This window comes from Rattus norvegicus, chromosome 2, assembly GCF_036323735.1.
Source record: "Rattus norvegicus strain BN/NHsdMcwi chromosome 2, GRCr8, whole genome shotgun sequence".
NCBI classification, from domain to species: Eukaryota; Metazoa; Chordata; class Mammalia; order Rodentia; family Muridae; genus Rattus; species Rattus norvegicus.
This window is the reverse complement of record NC_086020.1, coordinates 58007679-58025902: the sequence shown is the minus strand read 5'-3', so window position 1 is coordinate 58025902 and position 18224 is coordinate 58007679. Positions and strand designations below refer to the sequence as shown.

Sequence of the window (18224 nt, the reverse complement as noted above, 5' to 3'; positions counted from 1 at the left end):
GCGATCAGCTTCAGACACAAAGAATGCCCATGTATTTGACCTTCATGATTGTGCTCCTAGGATGGCCTGAACGGGTAAGCTTGTTTGGCTTGAGACGACAGAAGCTATGCAAAAAGATAGGTGACGTCTTGGCCAGTGTTATGTCAACTTGACATAAGCTAGAGTCATTTGGGAAAAGGGAACCTCTATTGAGAAAATTATCACACCAGATTGGCCTGTGGGGCAAGCCTGTGGTGTGTGTGTGTGTGTGTGTGTGTGTGTGTGTGTGTATACTGTGTATATATGTGTGTGTATGTGTGTGTGCATGTGTGTATATATGTGTGTGTATGCATGTGTGTATATATGTGTATATGTGTGTGTGTGTGTGTGTATTGATAATTGATACAGGAAGGTATATCTCAACCGTAGCAGTATTATTCCGGGACTGATGGTCCTGTTGTCCTGGGTGCTATAAGAAAGCAGACTAGTTAAGTCACGAGGATCCAGTGTGTAAGCAACACTCCTCCATGGCTTCTTCTTTAGTTTTTACATCCAGGTCCTTGGCTTGAGTTCTTGTCCCGACTTCCCTGATTGAGAGACTACAAGCTCTAAGATAGAATAAACCCTTTCTTCCCTGACTTGCTTTTCGTCACGGTGTTTGGTCAATAGAAAAGTAACTGTGACAGGTGAGTTGCAACTGTGAGGGCTCAGTGAGAGGACATAACCCTGACAGGGCATTGGGAACAGGATCATAGAGTCACACAGGGGCATGCTGGAGCTTCCTGGTGTTCACTGTAGGGAGGTCTGAGCAAAGGTCTCAGAGGTGTCCTTGTCAGTCTCTTATATCTCTGTTGAGAGTCAATTCTTCCAGAGTTCTTCCATTGCAGGTGTAAAGACGGAAAACTGCTACAGTTGGGTGGGAGTCAGGCCCCCCTTACAGGCAGTTAGGTCTGGATTCAATTCTTTTCCCTCTTCTCCTTTGCCTTCAAGTCCAGAAATAGCCTCCGAGACTCAGGGGAGTTGTTTAAACTATTTCTGGCTAAACGCTGATCCCTGGGCCCCTGCTTTGTCTTGGCTAAACCACATGCTCCAAGAGGCAAGACAGACAGCAGGCAACACCTCTCTGCCTCACCATCTTTTGCTGCTTTCCCTTGCGAAATATCTTTGTCCTAGAAAGCCCGTGGTCCCTAGGAGCGCCTGTCCTTTCCTGGAAAGACAGAGAGGAACATCGTGTCTCAGCATTTGGAGAAAGTCTCTTCTATTCTGCTATCTTGTTCTGCTTTCTGTAAGATTCAAAGGGTGTCTGGAGGCACAGAAGGTTCCCAACGTGTAGTGTGGTCTCCCCCTGTTGTCCCAGCTGACCATCTCTAAGTGGGGGGCCCAGCCTGGGGCTGCAGCCTCCTTGGACCGTCTGATGTGAAAGAGCTGCTGCTCTGACTTGGCTGTGCACAAGAGGTCTTGGATAGAAATATCTCCGAGAAGGAAGGCCAGGGAGGCTCAAGGAATTTGCCATTTATACTCATTTAATAACAAAAGTTGGGGGCACCAAGCCAGGGGATTAGCTGAGGAAAGCCCTGCTAGGAAGTTGGCTGGAGGAGAGCGGAGTCAGAGAAAATGAAGTATCAGATAGAGCTGTGGGAGGAGAGACTGAGGGGTCACAGGGCCCCTGCACGATGAACTGAGCGCCTGTGCTGAACATTCCACATTCAATCCGAACTCGGTGGGGGCGGGGAAGGCCTCAGAGAAAACTATGGGAAAGGGATATAAAAGTGGGGTACTGCTTAATAGACAATGTGCCTACTGGTTGTCTAGGGCACATTCACACAACCTCGGACATGAAAGAAGTCTGTGTTATAGTTGGCTCCAGCCTGCTGAAAAGGCTGGTGGGGTAACACCACTAGCCAAGGACGGAGGACTCACCTGGAAATCCCTCTGTCTAGTCTGCAAACCAAAGCCCCTGGGAGCCTCAGGCTGTTGAGGTTGTTGGTCTGCTAGGGCCTCAGTTAGCCTTGCTATAGACCTCTCGCCACAGAACGTCAGCAAACCGTACTCGTTTCACTTCCTGGGAGCTTTGTCACAAGAAGCTGGTGACAACGTAAAATAGAATTCAAGGCCCCTGGGTAGTCTAGTCTTTTGAGGCTCAGCATCTCATCTAACCTCGCTGCTTACTCTATCCTTTCAAGGCCAAGAGAGGCCATCTCTTATGGAAGGGTCTTGTCCTTTCTGGAGTCTCTCCCTCATTCAGCAAGCCTCTCAGGGTACCAATGTTTTGTTAACTTCAAGACCACTGATTAGTAACCTAACCACAGGAATAATGTTTTATTTATTCGGTTTGAGACAAGAACCTTTCAAGCCACAGGGCAAAAATCCCAGGGAGTTTCTTAAAATCCTGCCTGCTGATAACCATTTACATACTAAGAATATACTGCTTATTCACCCAACTTCCCTAAACAATGAGTCAAAGACTCATAGGATGGGGAAATTTTATATTCAGAGGGAAATATCTATTTTAGATTTCCTATTTATAGTTCCTGAAGATCCATTTTCTTTGCGTATAAGGCTGTATTGCCAATGACTGCATGGTCAGGGTGGAGCACAGTAGCTCAGGTTGGTACCCTGGGGACCAAGGAAACTGAGTCATAAAGCTGCCCTTTCCAGTTGTCACTCAGCATTAACCCTGGGTAGCCCTGGCTCGGGTCTGTTGGAAATGACCGATAAGCAGGACTCTGAATTAGGTTCAGATCTTCCTTAGTCAGTTAGTTACAAAATACTACATTTCGTGGCAGTGTGGCTTTGAGAGTTCTTACGTATGTCAGTGGCTCTTGGTTTCGAAAATCAAGTGCCATCTCTTAAGTCTGACTTGACTCAAGCCGAGTATTTTTGATATTCAAAGTCATCCACAAGTTTTTATTTTGCTTTGTTCTTAAAAAGATGAGCAATAGAAAAAAAGTTTGTTAGATATAATTAGACAGCACATCTGTCATCTACCTGTTGGCACTCTATGCAGCCATTCTTAGAAACACTGTTGATAAGATTTTCAAGATGTATTCAAGAAATGAATCAAGCTCTCAAATCAAGTTTCAAAGGGCAAAGAGTAAAATGTTAAAGAGAGCCAATACTGTCCAAGGTTACATAAATTTCTTTTGTCTGTTTCTATTTTTCCTTTAGTATTGTCCTAATAAAGATTTACCTACTAAAAAAATTGCAACCACAGGGCACTTTTAGTCCAAGGACAGAGGTATAATGAGGGCTCTCCATCAACTCTGAAGGGGATCACCCCACGCAAGATACCCAGGGTTGCACTCTGTCCGTTCCCTGTCCTCAAAGTTCAAAGATTTGCCCAGCTTCAGAAATGTGACAGATACTACACCAAGTGGGAACAGTATCAATGCCAGCCCTCCCCCTCGCCCTCTCTGATTTCCAAACGGAGCCCCCTGAGGCCTCAGAGAGGTACATGGTGCCATGGGGAAGTGCAAAGGAGGGAATAAATAAGCTTAGGAGTGAAAACCTAAGAACTCTGACAGGATCACCTAAGACCTAAGGATGTTCACCTGAGGCCTGGGGTCAAAGAAGTTACCTGAGCAAAGTGCAGCCCCAGCTGAGCTCTAGTGAAACAGACCTCAGGTCACTTTCCAAGGCTTTTGCCATGTGCAGTCACCTTCTGACAAGTTGAGTGGTGCAGAAGAATGTGTGTCTAAACTATTATGCAAGCATTTACACCTTTACAGTGCCGGCCAGAAAGAGGGCCATGTTGAAAGCAAGCATCTATCCTACAGGGAGTGTTACATGTTATAAAAAGTCTTGGCATTCTTGTGATACACACTGGGGCCTGGGCTTTACAATGAGGAATGGGGTGAGAGAGGTTGAACATCTTCCAGTATGGTCCAGGTGACCAACCAGTGGTGAGCTCAGGTATCCCAGATGGGACTGTGTAGCCTCATGCATAACAATGTCCCTCATGGCCATTTTGAAAATGGAGGAACTGGTCCCAGCCAATAGTGTCTGTGGTCCTAGAGTAATGAGACTCTTTGTTTGCTTCTGATAGGGTATGCAAGCTATTTCACACTGTTCCTAGGCAAGAAGGGGGAGGGGAGGCCATCTACTCTCAACACTACTTCCTCTGCCTATGCGTTTTGGCAGCATCAGCTCTGAGGGGCAGGGGTGGTAGTAAGGAAGAAAGAGTCCAGTTATGCCTTCCTCCCAGGCTGCCTGGAGTGGTGACAGGCCAGCTGGGGCCAGAAGGGGACAGATGATTTAACTCTGAGCTGGAACTTAAAATTATTTCTCCCCTTTCAAGCATCGAGCTACCAGAAAGATTAATGCACTGGGGTTTCCTCCATTTTAACATCATTTCTCCTTGACAGCTTATCAAAGTAATTTCCTAATTCTTCTCTTATCCCCCACAACTTGAGATTGATCTCCTAAGCAAAAAATCATCTCCAATTTAATCTTGAATCAGTTCAAGTCGTCTCTCATTATCCATTTCCTTGGGTTATAAAGACTGAATGTCTTGAAATTAGTTTTACTGCCGGTCGTGTATGGGAAGGGGACTGGATCAAATATACGGGTCATTTCAAATGGATTCTGTAGTTCTTCTGTAAGGGACTAAGGTTTGCTATCACGACACGCTGTGATGTTGGATATCCCACATTACCACTTCTCATTCATCTCTAGGTTTTCTCTTCCTAATGAGCACATGGTTCTTCTCTTCCCACTTTTTAGCTCCTGAAGGTAACAGTGGTATATATTTTGGCTTCAGAAGTCACCTTCTGGGAACAAGTTCTGCATTGAGAATTCCCCAAAGCGCAGACCATATGTGTGAGCTTTGCTAGCACTTAAATATTAACACGTGTTTCACAACTAATTTACAACTGGCTTGTACTTTTACAGGCTAAAAAGTCAGGCCTATTCATGCTGTGATTGATGTTCGTGGTAAGTCTGAGCTACAAAAGACAAAGACCATTTCTCTAATGCCACTGCGTACCTTTAAACGGCTGGAGTTTTGTTAAGTCCATTACTATATTTCAAAATTAAGTTGAAATTTTACCGCATTCCCAGAAACTCCTGAAATAGTCAGTTCTCTTAGGAGATAATATATTAAAACCCTGGCTTTAAGGATCAGAACTTTTCTCTTTTTTTTTGAGACAGTATGTAGCCCTGGGTGGCCTGGAACTCACAGAGATCCTTCTGCCTCTGCTTCCTTACCGCTGGCTGGGCCTAAAGGTGTGCACACCTGGCAATGATCTTGTTACTTGCTAATGCTGGGTTCTTACTTTGTAAAAATTAATTTTTTTAATTTAAATATAACGATTACTTTTTTTCTCTATAAATATAACAGGGATTTAACAGAGCAAATAGAGGGAGCTATCAAGAGCACAGCAACATCTCCAAGCACTAAAATCACCGGGAAAGCTTCTTGATTGCTTTAGAGTCTCTGTAATTATTATGGAATAACAGTAAAAACAAACAAACAAACAAACAAAGACAAAGCAAGGGCCACATTCCCTAAATGTTTGAGACATAAGGAAAAGCACTCCAAACCAATAAATGTCCCAATTTACTAGAGTAAGACGTAAGAAAATATATTTATTTTTTCATGACAATACTATGATAAAATTGTTAAATACATGCATGTTTTAAAAACAGACATAGGTAACATCTTTATATAATTAACAGCCAAGCGATACTAATTTTATATTTGCAGTGTCTTAGTTATAGGTTATTTACATAATCTATGTTCTTGTGATAATCATGTTTCCCAAAAGGTATGGTAGCTAAATTCTGAAATTATGATATAAAAAGTTCAAATTTCCAATTTTAACAGCGACGTAACATTTCCCAAGGCCGGAAGTGCCCCTGCTGTCAGTCTCTGTGAGTGCTGTTTTATTCCACGCTCAACCCAGAGTCGTTTGAGTTGGGGTGAATCACAGAGACACACACATCAATCTCATTTACTTCCTGTGTGTGCGCCTTGAAAAGATTCCTTATAGGACTGAACATGATTTCCGGTATTGCACATCATAACCGATCTTTTTTTTTTTTTTTCTTTTTTTCAGACCTGGGGACCGAACCCAGGGCCTTGTGCTTGCTAGGCAAGCACTCTACCACTGAGCTAAATCCCCAGCCCCATAACCGATCTTTTGATTTAACACAACCAGGTCTGTAGTGGTAACTTTACAAGAAATGAAAATGGGAAAAGTTACAGAAACTGCAATTTCTATCCTCTTTCAGCTACATGGACACACACCTGACCAAACAAAGGTTAGTAAACAGGAGCTAGCATTTACAGAGACCTGAAGATATTTAACATAACACCATCTTTAAAACAACATTCATTCTACAAACCTTACAAAAGACAAAGACTTAGATCTGTTCACAGTATGTGTATCTTGTAAACAGTAATGCACTGTAATGCAAATCTGAAAGGAAAAAAAAAGGTAATTTCTTAGTGTTACGGGGAAGATGGCTGATGGTCTGCTAATGAAAGATCTGGTAAGATAATTTTAAAAAATTTTTTAGTGGGAACACTGAGTATTTTTAGATAGCTTACTTTATCTTTGAACATGCCTGTAAGTTGGTATCAACTTGCACTTGCATCTCTCTCCATCTAGAACAATCTTTTCGAAGCAACTCTGAATACCAATGTCTTTGAGCAGTTGTGTCCTGGGGAATCCACTAACACCTACCCCACCACACGGAGCCCAACTGGGTTTATTTTTCAGTGCTTCACCATGCTATTCATACTTTGTTAAAGAATACGTTGGGGAAAGAGTCAATGGAAGGAACTGGTGCTTATAACTGACCTAATGGGGAAAGACGGTGAAAATGTTTGGATCAAACAGGGACAGTATCATCTGAAATCCAGCCTTCTAGCAGGGACAGTATCATCTGAAAACCAGCCTTCTAGCAGGGACAGTATCATCTGAAAACCAGCCTTCTAGCAGGGACAGTATCATCTGAAAACCAGCCTTCTAGCAGGGACAGTATCATCTGAAAACCAGCCTTCTAGCAGGGACAGTATCATCTGAAAACCAGCCTTCAGCGTTTTGTTCTTTGACCACCTGCGGAAGGACTAAGCTGCTCATGACTTAACCTAAAGATATTTTAATCTCTAGGACATGCTACCGGATCTTGAAGTTAGTTGTGAAGTTGAAACTGCCCACTTAAAATGGAATAATTAAAAATAAGAGCGCAGGCAAGGAAACAAAATAAATTTAAGTAGGCAGCCAATTATATGTACCAAATCACCTAGGCATAACTACAGCAACAGTCTGATTCCTTCTAATGTTGATTGTCTAGTACAATGAAGACGCATATGAATCAAATAACATTAATTTTCTTATCTTTTTTCCTCGGCATGTTTTTTTTTCATCTTTAAAGTATTCGGTTCCAGCAACCAAAAACGGCACCCTTGTTTAATGTGCAATCAGATGTGGTTTGTTTATAATAAAAGTATGCCATGGTTAGAATTGGACTTAAGAAATTCTATTTACACGTTGGATACAAACTGTCCAATAATGCAGGAGAACAAGCACTACTCTGGTTAAGGACAACGGGATCCAGCCACAATCTCATACCATAATTAGAAGCATGTGGATACGCTCGACCAAATGACAACCCCGGAAACTCTAACAAGAGGAAAACCAAAATGAAACAAAACTTGGTACTGCTCAGCTGTTCCTGATCCTTTATGCAATCAGCATGAATTTGATCATGCAATTATTAAGATTTAATTATTATTAAATCGAGAGGGAGTAGAGATCTAACTACCCTAGAAAACTATGAGGCTTAAACAGTAAGAATAGCGCTGGGCAGAGCCCATGATTCAAGTTATATGAATCTGAAGAATATTCTAGGGTTATACCTGAAAGATTCATGTTCTGTAAGCTTGGCCACAAGTTTTCCGTCCCCCGCCCCTTTCGGAAAATTTTTTGTTCTGGACACAGAGCTAAGACAGGTATGACAGCATGAAACTTTCAGCAGAAAATATCAATTCAAAGGAAATGTCTTGAACTGTCTTACAAAGACGATGAGTTCTTCTACTGATCAACTAAGCTCACACACGTTGCTTGGCATAACGTACACCAGATCCATGCAAAAGCATCTCCAAACTGAGTACTGATTAGATAACAGCAAACAACTCTGTGGTTAAAAGTGTGCTGACAGTGTCTAGTGAAAGGCCTGAAGAGTCTTCGCAGTTTCCCCTCACACTGTGGGGCTGTTTCCACAGTATATCCAAACCTTTCAATCATTTCTTACCGATGCGAGTCACATCTGAATCGCTACCATCCTTCAAGACAGCTCTGCTGAATCTGTCACACTCTAGAAAGGGCCTCCATCAATCCAGCCACCGGACTCTCACCGTGTGCCTGGCATTAGCAGCTACACGGCCCTTCCCCCACACTTCACTTGAGATGCCAACTACTGCACTTTCGAGATCCTTTAAAGGGCCATTTCACTAATTCCAACTCAGTTCCAAACAGGAAACAGCAGAAATTACCTTAGTGCAAAAGAAAAGAAAAGAAGAGAAAAAGAAAAAGCAAAGAAAAAACCAACAAAAACCCCAAGTAGTAAGAGAGTTTGAGATAATACTTTCTGCATATTGATATATTGAGGGGTACTTCAAATGTAAAATACTATGACATTGACTTCAAATTTCTATCAGGAGGAAACATTCTCTACCCTTTCACTAAAGTAGGCTTATTGAGCACGGAAAGGGCTGTGGTATCCGATAAACACAGACAGGATTGCTGACAGGAGAGGTTTCTAACAAGGGTTCAGTTTGTTAAGAACTTCTAAAACTGTGACCTCCTACCATCCTGTCTGAGTGCGATGGTGCCGGGTTTGGAATGCAATCCTTCCAGTTCCCTGAACCAGGAACGCAAGGCTAACTGTGAAAACTGTGGCTGACAGTTCCTCCCTCGAGCTTCCCAATGAATGGCGGCTTCTGTTGCCAGCCTCAGGAACAAAAGCACCTCTATCTATCAACAGCTCAGAAATAACCCAACTTTCCAGATACGCAGGGCTGCCCGCTCAAGTCCAGGACACTACAGGTTCAACCAATGTGAGGATCATGGAGGTACACGTGCACTAATTAAGGTAGCATGGAACTCATAAAAAGCCTAGTTAAATACTTGAGAATGTCCTTTTAAATTAAATATAATTAAAAATGGCCACTCATAAGTATTGGGATACCCTCAATCTCCATTTCTCTCAGGGGAAGTCTGAATGAAACTGGCTTACAAGTAAGGGTGGCCACAAGTGCATGTGGTTCTGTCCAACAAATAGAAAGGAACCTAATTGAGGTATCTGTAGTTGTTTGGCCAATGACTGGGCTCTTCTTAGGAAGGAACAACCTTTCTCCTTTTCCTAAGGGCTGGGAACACATGTAGCCTCCTCTCTCACAGCTACCTTGACTTCGGCATATCCATTGTGAGGCCCACAGCAGGGCACGAATGGCCCTTGCACTGATCCTGCAGCTCAGACTTACCAAAGTCCCAAACCAAGAGGCAGGTGATAAGAGCTTGCCAAAGTTTCTCTCCTGTCCTCTGCCTGCTTAGGTTACTCCTATACACACAACTCAGGGGGCGCTGCAGAGCTAAGATCACCGCCCAGGGATGCAGCCATATTCAGTTCAATGGGAAAAGACAAAAGACGCTTGCCTTGGCCTTCCCCAAGACACATTCTCCTACAATCATCCAGGGCTACCCCGCTTCTCCACAGTTCAGTGGTCCTTGAGAATGGACTTCAGAGGCGGGGTGGGATGAGCAGCATTCTAAACTTCCAAGGCTCTAGACACATGTCCAGGGGACATCGTTTGGACGGGCTGAGTCCATTTCTTCTGAGCTTTCCCTGTGTTCCCAGATTAGTGCAGTTCAGAACTATGAATCCTTCGCAGACACTCACCCCAGTTAGATGGGAATGTGAAACTGATCAGCTTCACTGGGGAACAAGGCCTGAGCTGAGGGCAAACAGAGTATTGCAGTAACAAGATGTGGCAGGGCGGAGGGGGAGGGGAAGGGGAGGGAAGGGGGGGGGTACAGGGCTCACAGTGGCTGGGTGGAGGGAGCCAAAGAGGGTACAAGTAAGACAAGACTCTTTGGTTATGGCTCTGATTTGGAATATTTTTCAGTACAGACAATTTCTAAGAGCTACTCTCTACCTTTTATACACTACACAGTTGCATAATTAATTGTATTTCCTTCCACATACCATCATATCATGAAGCTCCAAAATGTAGCTGAATCCTAGGGTTAAAAAACAGGATCATGATTTTATCTCTTGTCATCCTGTATTTTTTTCCCCCCACATGATCCTTTAAAAGATAAAATAAGAGGCCGGGCATGGTGGCACACACACCAGCGCTTGGGAGACAGAGCCGGGTAGATCTCTGAGTCTGAGGCCAGCCTCATCTACATAGTGAGTTCCAGGACAGCCAGGGCTACATAACGAGACCCAGCCTCAAAAAATAATAATAATAAAGTAAATGGATAAAATTTGAACTGAAAGAGCAATCCAATATTGAAAAATTTGGGGGACTTCAGACGATACAAAGGTCGTCTACCCCTCAGGTGTTTCAAACTGTCATGTACTTTGGCAACCAAAGACAGAACAAATACATGACATACACTTCAGGTTTTTACTGCTTTTCTAAGAATGGCATTCACTCTACCCATTCTGCTGATGAGAAACCAGGGTGTTTTGAGGGTGCTGTGCTCAGGACCTGCCTCTTCATTGCTGACAGAACAATCATAGGCCACCACCTACCAATCCCGTAAGTTTTATGACCTCTATTACAAAATCACTAACTGCTGCAGGGCGAGTTTGAAGGTAGGGTCTGAGACTCTGGACCCCCAACTGCTTGAGGGAGGAGGGCTGTGACCCATGAGCAGTAGAGAAAGCTACAGGGAAGAGATCATCCCAGCCATCGGTTAGGCTTCACGGCCTATCCCCAGGGGGAACTGAGCCTAATTGGACCTATGGAGTCAGCACACACCATCAGCTATTTCTTAGTAGTCATCTTACGTAGTAACCCATTACAATTATATACCTGTAAATAATGTGGAATTTGCTCTCACAAAGCAGACCCTATAACACAACACGGAGCAAATAGAGAGAATCTGGATACAGTTCTAGAGATTTCCAACATTAGGGCAATAGACTGTACTAACGGAAGCTATCATGCAAGCTATGAGATAGAAGAAAGGTTTGTCACACCTCTCGAAAGTGATGTGATGCTGATTTGGGCTGGTCAGTGTCACACTTGTTTTTTCCAAGTTTGTACCCCTGAGACGACTGTTTGATAACCACTATACAGTAGGCACAGAAATCAGCACGCTTTATCAAACAGAACACCAGACAGCTGCTGCTACATGAAAAACTGGACTCGGCCTTTGTGAACGCTGTGGGTAGAGACATCATAAAGGTTTTAAAATCTGTGCTTGGTTTTCCTCTAGACCGCAGTAAATGTCAGACAAATTAACGTTGTTTTGACTTGGATGGTTTTCTCCCTTGCCTGTAAATCCACTTGCAATTCCATAACATACAAAGAGGAGAAAACCTTAACAACAGAAAACAGTTGTGAGATTTGTTTTGTATGTATGTACGAGACAGAGTTAGTCAGTCTTGAGATCCTTCGGGAGGATTCTTTGGCTCAATCAAAAACAGCTTCAAATCTTGAGTTTCTGGGGCTGAGGGCTGAGTCACTGCACTCTGGCTTTTAGGATACATTAAAAGCACATTAACACTTCTAGTGTCACTTGCCCAGAGTGAAGGTCCCTGGCTATCAACATTTGCAGGGTCCTTCCAGAAATGCCCCAGCTGCTGCCGTGACAGCGGCAGGGAGGGCTTTACTGAGATGGCAGACTGAAGTGGCAAAGGGTGACCTGGTTAGTCATTTGGTTTGTTCTGGAAGAAGTTTGTAAAGGACCACCCTCCTCCATTAGATTTAGGAGAGTCTTCATCCTTAGGAGGAATCAAAAATTGCCTGGAATTGATGGAGCACGGACTTCCAAATGAGACAACTTCACTGTTGCTGTCTGTGGACCTTGGGGAATCTGGGGAGACCAAATTCCAAGTATTTACGTTGGCCTGAGGTCTGTAACCTGCGGTCTTGTCCGCTTCATCTTCTGCTGTTGTGTCTTCCGCTGTGGGGTTAATGGGGAGGCGCATCTGTGGCTTATAGCCTGCCACCATCACGGGGTCAGTGTCCTGCTCGTCCTCTGCTTTGGCTTGTGGCTGATACATGGACTGCACATCAATGTACACGACCTGGGAAGCCCCTCCCGCCTCATCTGCTGCTGGGTTTGTTATTTCCTCCTCAATGATGGGTGGGCAGTAAGACACGGCCGCCTGGTTCTCGGGGTCTGTCTCAGAGCTTTCGCCAGGACGCTCAGAAACTGGGGACGTTATTTCTGTGTCTTCTATTTTAGGGGGTATTGACCGAGATTCCAGGACTTCGACGTGATTTGGGGTGCATGGATTCATTTCCAATGTCTTAAGAGCGTTGCTTCCCTGGAAATAAATGTGGAACCGTGGTTAAGACAGCAACGTTGCACGCTGTGGGGCCCCTCTTACAGAAAGACTCGTAATTTTTTTTTCCAACATCTGTTTATAAACATTTGCCTCTGCAGCTCTGGAGTTCACATCCAGAGCGAGGCTACTTTTTTTCCCCCTCCATGTCAATATTTTCCTTGCTATTAATAGCAGCGAAAGAAGCATGGTGTAAACGCGGAACCTCTGGACACCAGACAGAGTTAAGCATGCGTGCTCTGTTCTCCATGGTGAAACCCACACCTCCCAAAGCTCACAACAAACAGAGGAAGGAGGCCCTTTGTCCTCACAGACAAACAGAGAGAGGGAAGGATTACCTCACAGACGCTCTTCTGAAACTGTAACGCCTTACAGTTTTCTGGATTGGGAATATCAGGGTAGAATGTTTCTTTAATCCTTCAAAGAAAGAATGAACTAGGTTTAATAACTATCACTCAGCAACCACGGGACAGAATGCAGGAGTCATCTAGCTTGGCTGGAGACCTTTTGTGACAATGTCAACGAGCACCTGAGGCACAAATGGAAGCTCTTTACCACGGGACCACACGCTAGAGCCTCCGACACAGGGCTCCAGTGTGGACGCTGTGAGCCACCACTCTATGCTCTAACTAGAAGGCCTTATTTGGCTCAAAGAAAAAGTAAATAATTTACAATGATGGCTGTGATCATGTCTCACATGAAGTGTAGCCAAGTTTTCACCATGAACCGGATTGAGCAGGGTCAGTTACTCAAAGGGCCTGTCTGCATATGCAGGACTCTGGTCATCACAGGGTGTGGCCTGCACAAGGGGCAACTCCAGTGAATGGAAATGCTCAACCAAGTTGGATAAGTCCATGAGCATTTACATTAAAACAATTCTATTTTCATTTGTGTGTGTGTGTGTGTGTGTGTGTGTGTACATGCACACTTTTTGGTTTGTTTTTCTTTGGAGGTAGACACTCACTATGGTAGCCCAGGCTGCCCTTGAATTTGTGGCACTCACCTGCCTCAGCCCTCCAAGTGCTGGAATTGCAGTGAGTCACCATACCAGGTTAAAAAAGTAACAGAAAATATTAAAGTTGACAGCCATGAGTGGCAAGGAAACTGCCTGCTCAGGGGAAGCGGGGAAACAGTTTCAATCTTAGAAATTCAACATCAGTGAAAAGATTCGTTCACACTGTGTTCTTATTATACTTGAAAGTACTAAGGACGCTATTGTTTGGAATTCCTCAAGGACAGTGACTGTGTGGACCTGAGTCTGAATGTTCCAGCTTCCGAACTTCTCTGGCTTTTTGTTTCTTGTACTGAAATAGTTGTTTTAAAGTTAGAATTAGTGGCCAAAATAGGTTATTTTATTTACAAGTATTACTGGCTTCATGTAGGAGCCAGGATTGTTCAGAATATTCTCTTCTGTCACAAATGATAGCATTTTAAAGAATAGTGGAGCCCTTTCTATGATGACAGCAGCTGTTTGTCCTGTCCTAGCCAGGATAGTTCCTGGCAGTCACCCCAGAGCCCACTGCTTTCCTCTGAACCCCTGTCCACTTTAGCCCCACTCCCACCCCCCAGCTATACAGTGTCTCCAGTTTTAGACTCTCACTGAAACCACTCTCTATAGAATTTTTTCCGCCCCTGACCAACGTTACCCTAACCAGGGTTCTCCACAGGGCAGCCTTCTGCTTGCCTCTTCCTTCCCTGGCCCCTGTTCCTCTCACACTCTGTAGGCACATGTTGACAGATGCTCATGTGTCCCTCACGCTGTGCTGGGAGACTCTTAAGAACCAGGCTTGCTTTACTCACAACTATAACCCCATCCTCATGGAAGGGGCATTCCCATGGAATAAACAAATGGACAAAAGAACCAATTCTAATGGGTCCTCAGGACCTTTAGATCATAAACTTGCATTTAATCTTGCAGATAGCCATTGTCAATTTATATGTGAAAATATCTTTGAAGTAAATACGGCATTGTGATAAATTATTAGTAAAGACAGTAGGGAGAATGAACACTTTTACTCTATGAGTCCTTAAAAGTATTCAATAAAAATGTCATCTTCTTTCTTGATAGTGAAGGCCAATATTCTAAGTGAAAAAAAAATGTCCAATTTGTACGACATAACTGCACAATGAAGCTTGTCAAAACAAGACAGGGAGAACATACACAGGTACCATTACCATTCTCGCTTCCGATAGCAGAGGATGCTTGTTACCACGCCAACAATGACAGCCACAGCCACTGGGATGAGGATGGCAATAATCAATCCCACGGCTGAAAAGAAACAGTTATCAATATTGAAAACCACCACCTGAAGCACTGCGTACAGAAGACACTTATTATTTGAAGGGACAAAAACCTAACTGATCTAGGGGCACTGAAAAATAGAGGACGGTTACTCAATCCTGCCGCTGGTGACATGTAGGCCAGCTGCTTCTGGTGTGAGGAGGGGTGGGAAGGGCTGTTCTGTGCTCTCTGGGAGGCTCAGCCACATCCTGGTCACTAACCATGAGTTAGGTGCCAGTAGCACTCCAGTTACGAGAGTCAGAAACATCACAGGACACTGCCAAGTTGTCTTCGATGGGACAAAATCAGGTCTCATTGGAACAATGTTTTAATGCTCCAGACCTGGACATGAACTCTGTCCTGGTAGAGAGGAAGCCTGAAGCCAAATGGAAGTGCGAGCACTCCCCGCCCTCATGGTGAAGCAAAAGCTACCGCCCTTGTCTACTGCTATCTCAGACCTTTACGTGTGGCGTCTCACGGAAGTTTAGGGAGTGTCTCTTACGCAATTCCCTAGACCTATTCACCTCAAACTAGCATGGAAAATATTTAAACTGCACTTAAAAAAAAACCCAACTATACATTTAGGATTGTAGATTTTGGGTGTATCCCTAAATTAATTAATTTCTGACGTACTCCTAGGGAAGCAGCTTGAAATAATTGACAGCAAAAACAAAAACAAAAACGCCTTCTCATGGCCTTTAACACTCTGTTCTTCTGGACACGAAAAAGCAATGAACTGTGAAACCAGTGGCTCTCCGCCCATCTGGCCAACATCTACCTCTAAAAATATTAGCGTTACAATTCATAACATAGTAGCAAAATTACAGTTATGAAGTGGCAATGAGAACGGTTTTGTGGTTGGGGGTTACCATGACATGAGGAACTACATTTAAGGGGCTCAGCGTTGGGAAGGTAGAGAACTGCAGGCTCAGAGCTTGGAACAAAGACACCCGCATAGACCCCAGACACTAAGGACACTGTCACTTCGGTGGCAAAGGTGTTTCTAGGGCAGTGTTGAACTTACAGTTCTCCTTGGTCACCACAAACATGCTCTTCTCTGGGCCTAGTCCACCATGTGTATAAGCCCGCAGGACCAGGTGGTAACTGGTTTTACCCTGAAGGTCGGCAATCCGCAGTGTCTTCTGGGATATGTCAGTGATATTCTTTAGCTTGATGTCAGAGTGACCTAAAGCAAAGGATATTCTCACTCATTGCAAGGTCACTTTAGACTCAGGGACACAAAGCCTTAGGGAAAACACTTCCTGCTGGCCACGCCCAGCCAAGGCCCTGCAACCACACTCAAGTTCTTTCCCTGACGGTCACACCGCCTAAACTACTCTAAACTCTGGCTTCTCTCACTCTGCGAGGGGATAGACAGCGTGGCTTGGCTCCTGGTGTCCTGTAAAATTTTCATGTACATTTGTTACAACTTTGATCCCTGGCATACAACAGGCAATTCATAAAAATCACTTCCCTGAAACTCACAGGCAGTCGGAACAGATCCCACGGAAAGCGGCAGAGGCTGGACAGGGCAAAGGTGCAGAGCGGTCAACACAACCTCAGTCCTGACGTAAGGACACAGAAGGACACACGGAAGGACACACGTGGTGGGAATTCTCAAGGCAAAGTGGACAGGGTGCCTTTGGGTTGCTTTGATGGGAGCGGTGAAGACCGTTTAACTGTTTGATTCATAAAGTCACCACCAAAATGATGCAAGATGAGAGTTTAACGAGCCAAGCCGTGACAAACAGTGGGCAACAAAAACAAAGCGAAGCGCTGTCCTTCTGTCCCTTCCCCTGTACTCTACAGCAACTTCAAATTCTTGATTTCAAACCAGCAAGCTTGGGCAGCCAGTTCTTGGCCAGTTCTTAGCCTTCGCGTCTTACACCCTGTCTGTTTGTGTTTGAAAGGATGGGTGAGGATTTAGCTCTTTTAGATGATCCCTGCCCCTCCCCCACCATACCATTCACATGGAAACATCACTATGCTGGGTGGGTGAACTCAGGGCTCGCACTGCTATGATCAGATAAATATTGGCCATTGGTTTATAAGAAAGAAGACGAGGCTTGCTAAATCTCTGTTTTCCTTCTCCTATTGTAAAAAGCCCTGCTTTTGCTTAATTTTCTTAAAATTTCTAAGCACTGATTTCTCAGTTCTTCCCGGTGAATGCTCAGGACATTTCCCATGTGTGGAACCAACCATTCCCCAGCCCCACACTCTCCCGCTGCCCCCCAATGGGAGCTGCTTCCCTAGACACCGGCCAACACCATCCCTCTCAACTGGCCCTGCCCCTAGCCACAGATCCTTTCTCACTTCTTCCCCACATGCAAGGCCTTCTTTCTTCGAGCAGATTCCAGAGAAAGGAGAGGAGGAAAACACAGCCTTGCATGCCTAGAAAAGTCTTCATTCTATTCTGTACTGAGCTGCAGAGTACCAGGGCACAGAACTTTACACTGAGGATAACGGCATTTTAAAGACATTTCTGTGGTTTCTCTTAGTTATCTGTTGACAGCGAAGTCTGCCACCATTTTGATTCCAGGTCATAACTGGGACTCTGAACCCATTTTTTGTATTTTTTTCTTGCCTCTTTAGTTATTAAATATAAAACCATATTAAAATGAATAATATGCTATGGTGTGGATCATGTGACACTGGTAAGAAGTGGCCACCATTCGGTGGGGCTTATAAGGAAAGGATTCTTAAGTGATTTTGACTTTTAAAGAACTTAAGTACTATTCATTGTATACGTTTTCAGATAGTTTTTTGGAAACTCTGTTTAGCCTTTTCTTCCTGGCATGGCCAGCTTCGGAAGTCTTTTCTCTTTACACAGCACTAGAACCCAAGCGGTCATCTACTCACTTGTCTCTAAGCTCCGTGTCTTGGGTGTGTCTCTCTCTCCTTTCTGGAAGTAGAATAAATACCCTCGAAGGAAGCCTCGGAGCTCCTCCACGGGGATGTCGTCCCACTTCACTAATATCGAATCTGCAGATGTGTCTTCCACAGTAAAGTTTGGTGCGACAATTGGAGCTGTCAAGACAAGCAGTCAACTGCTGAAGGCAGGGGAGTAACCACTTGGGAGACTTCTAGCTTCAGAAACACCCAATCTTGGAGTTAAACTGCGCTCTTTACTCAAGCATGAACTCCTCAGATGATTCAACGACATTTCTACGCTAATAACCAGGCAGACCTCAGGGAGGAATCAGCCTGTACCCAAAACAGGCATCCAGGGATAACCTGTGCCATGTCTTTTAAGTGACCTCTCAAACAGACTTCAGGAATACTCCCCCTCTTTGCTGTTGGTCCTGTACATTTCTAAGTTTTTAAGCTTCTGTAAACACAAATCAAGTATGACTGCCATGATATAACTTTCCCAGTGTCAAGACTAAAACTGTGAAATCAACCAGCAGTGGAGAATAAGTGATTAGTAATTTTG

The 18224-nt window shown here is 44.2% G+C and overlaps 1 protein-coding gene across 5 annotated transcripts in view; it reads right to left on the bottom strand.

Moving 5' to 3' along the window:
* Nucleotides 1-5545: 5545 nt before the first annotated feature.
* Nucleotides 5546-18224, bottom strand: part of Lifr (LIF receptor subunit alpha) — a 68571-nt gene continuing 55892 nt past the window's right edge. For 4 of the 5 annotated variants that reach the window (XM_006232029.5, XM_039103223.2, XM_063282627.1 and 1 more), the window contains 5 exons: nt 17651-17818; nt 15816-15977; nt 14686-14779; nt 12849-12927; nt 5546-12492 (listed from right to left, as the gene is read on the bottom strand). In XM_006232029.5, the coding sequence (XP_006232091.1) occupies nt 11869-12492; nt 12849-12927; nt 14686-14779; nt 15816-15977; nt 17651-17818 (1127 nt within the window). In that variant the 3' untranslated portion in view covers nt 5546-11868. 5 annotated transcript variants of the gene reach the window in all.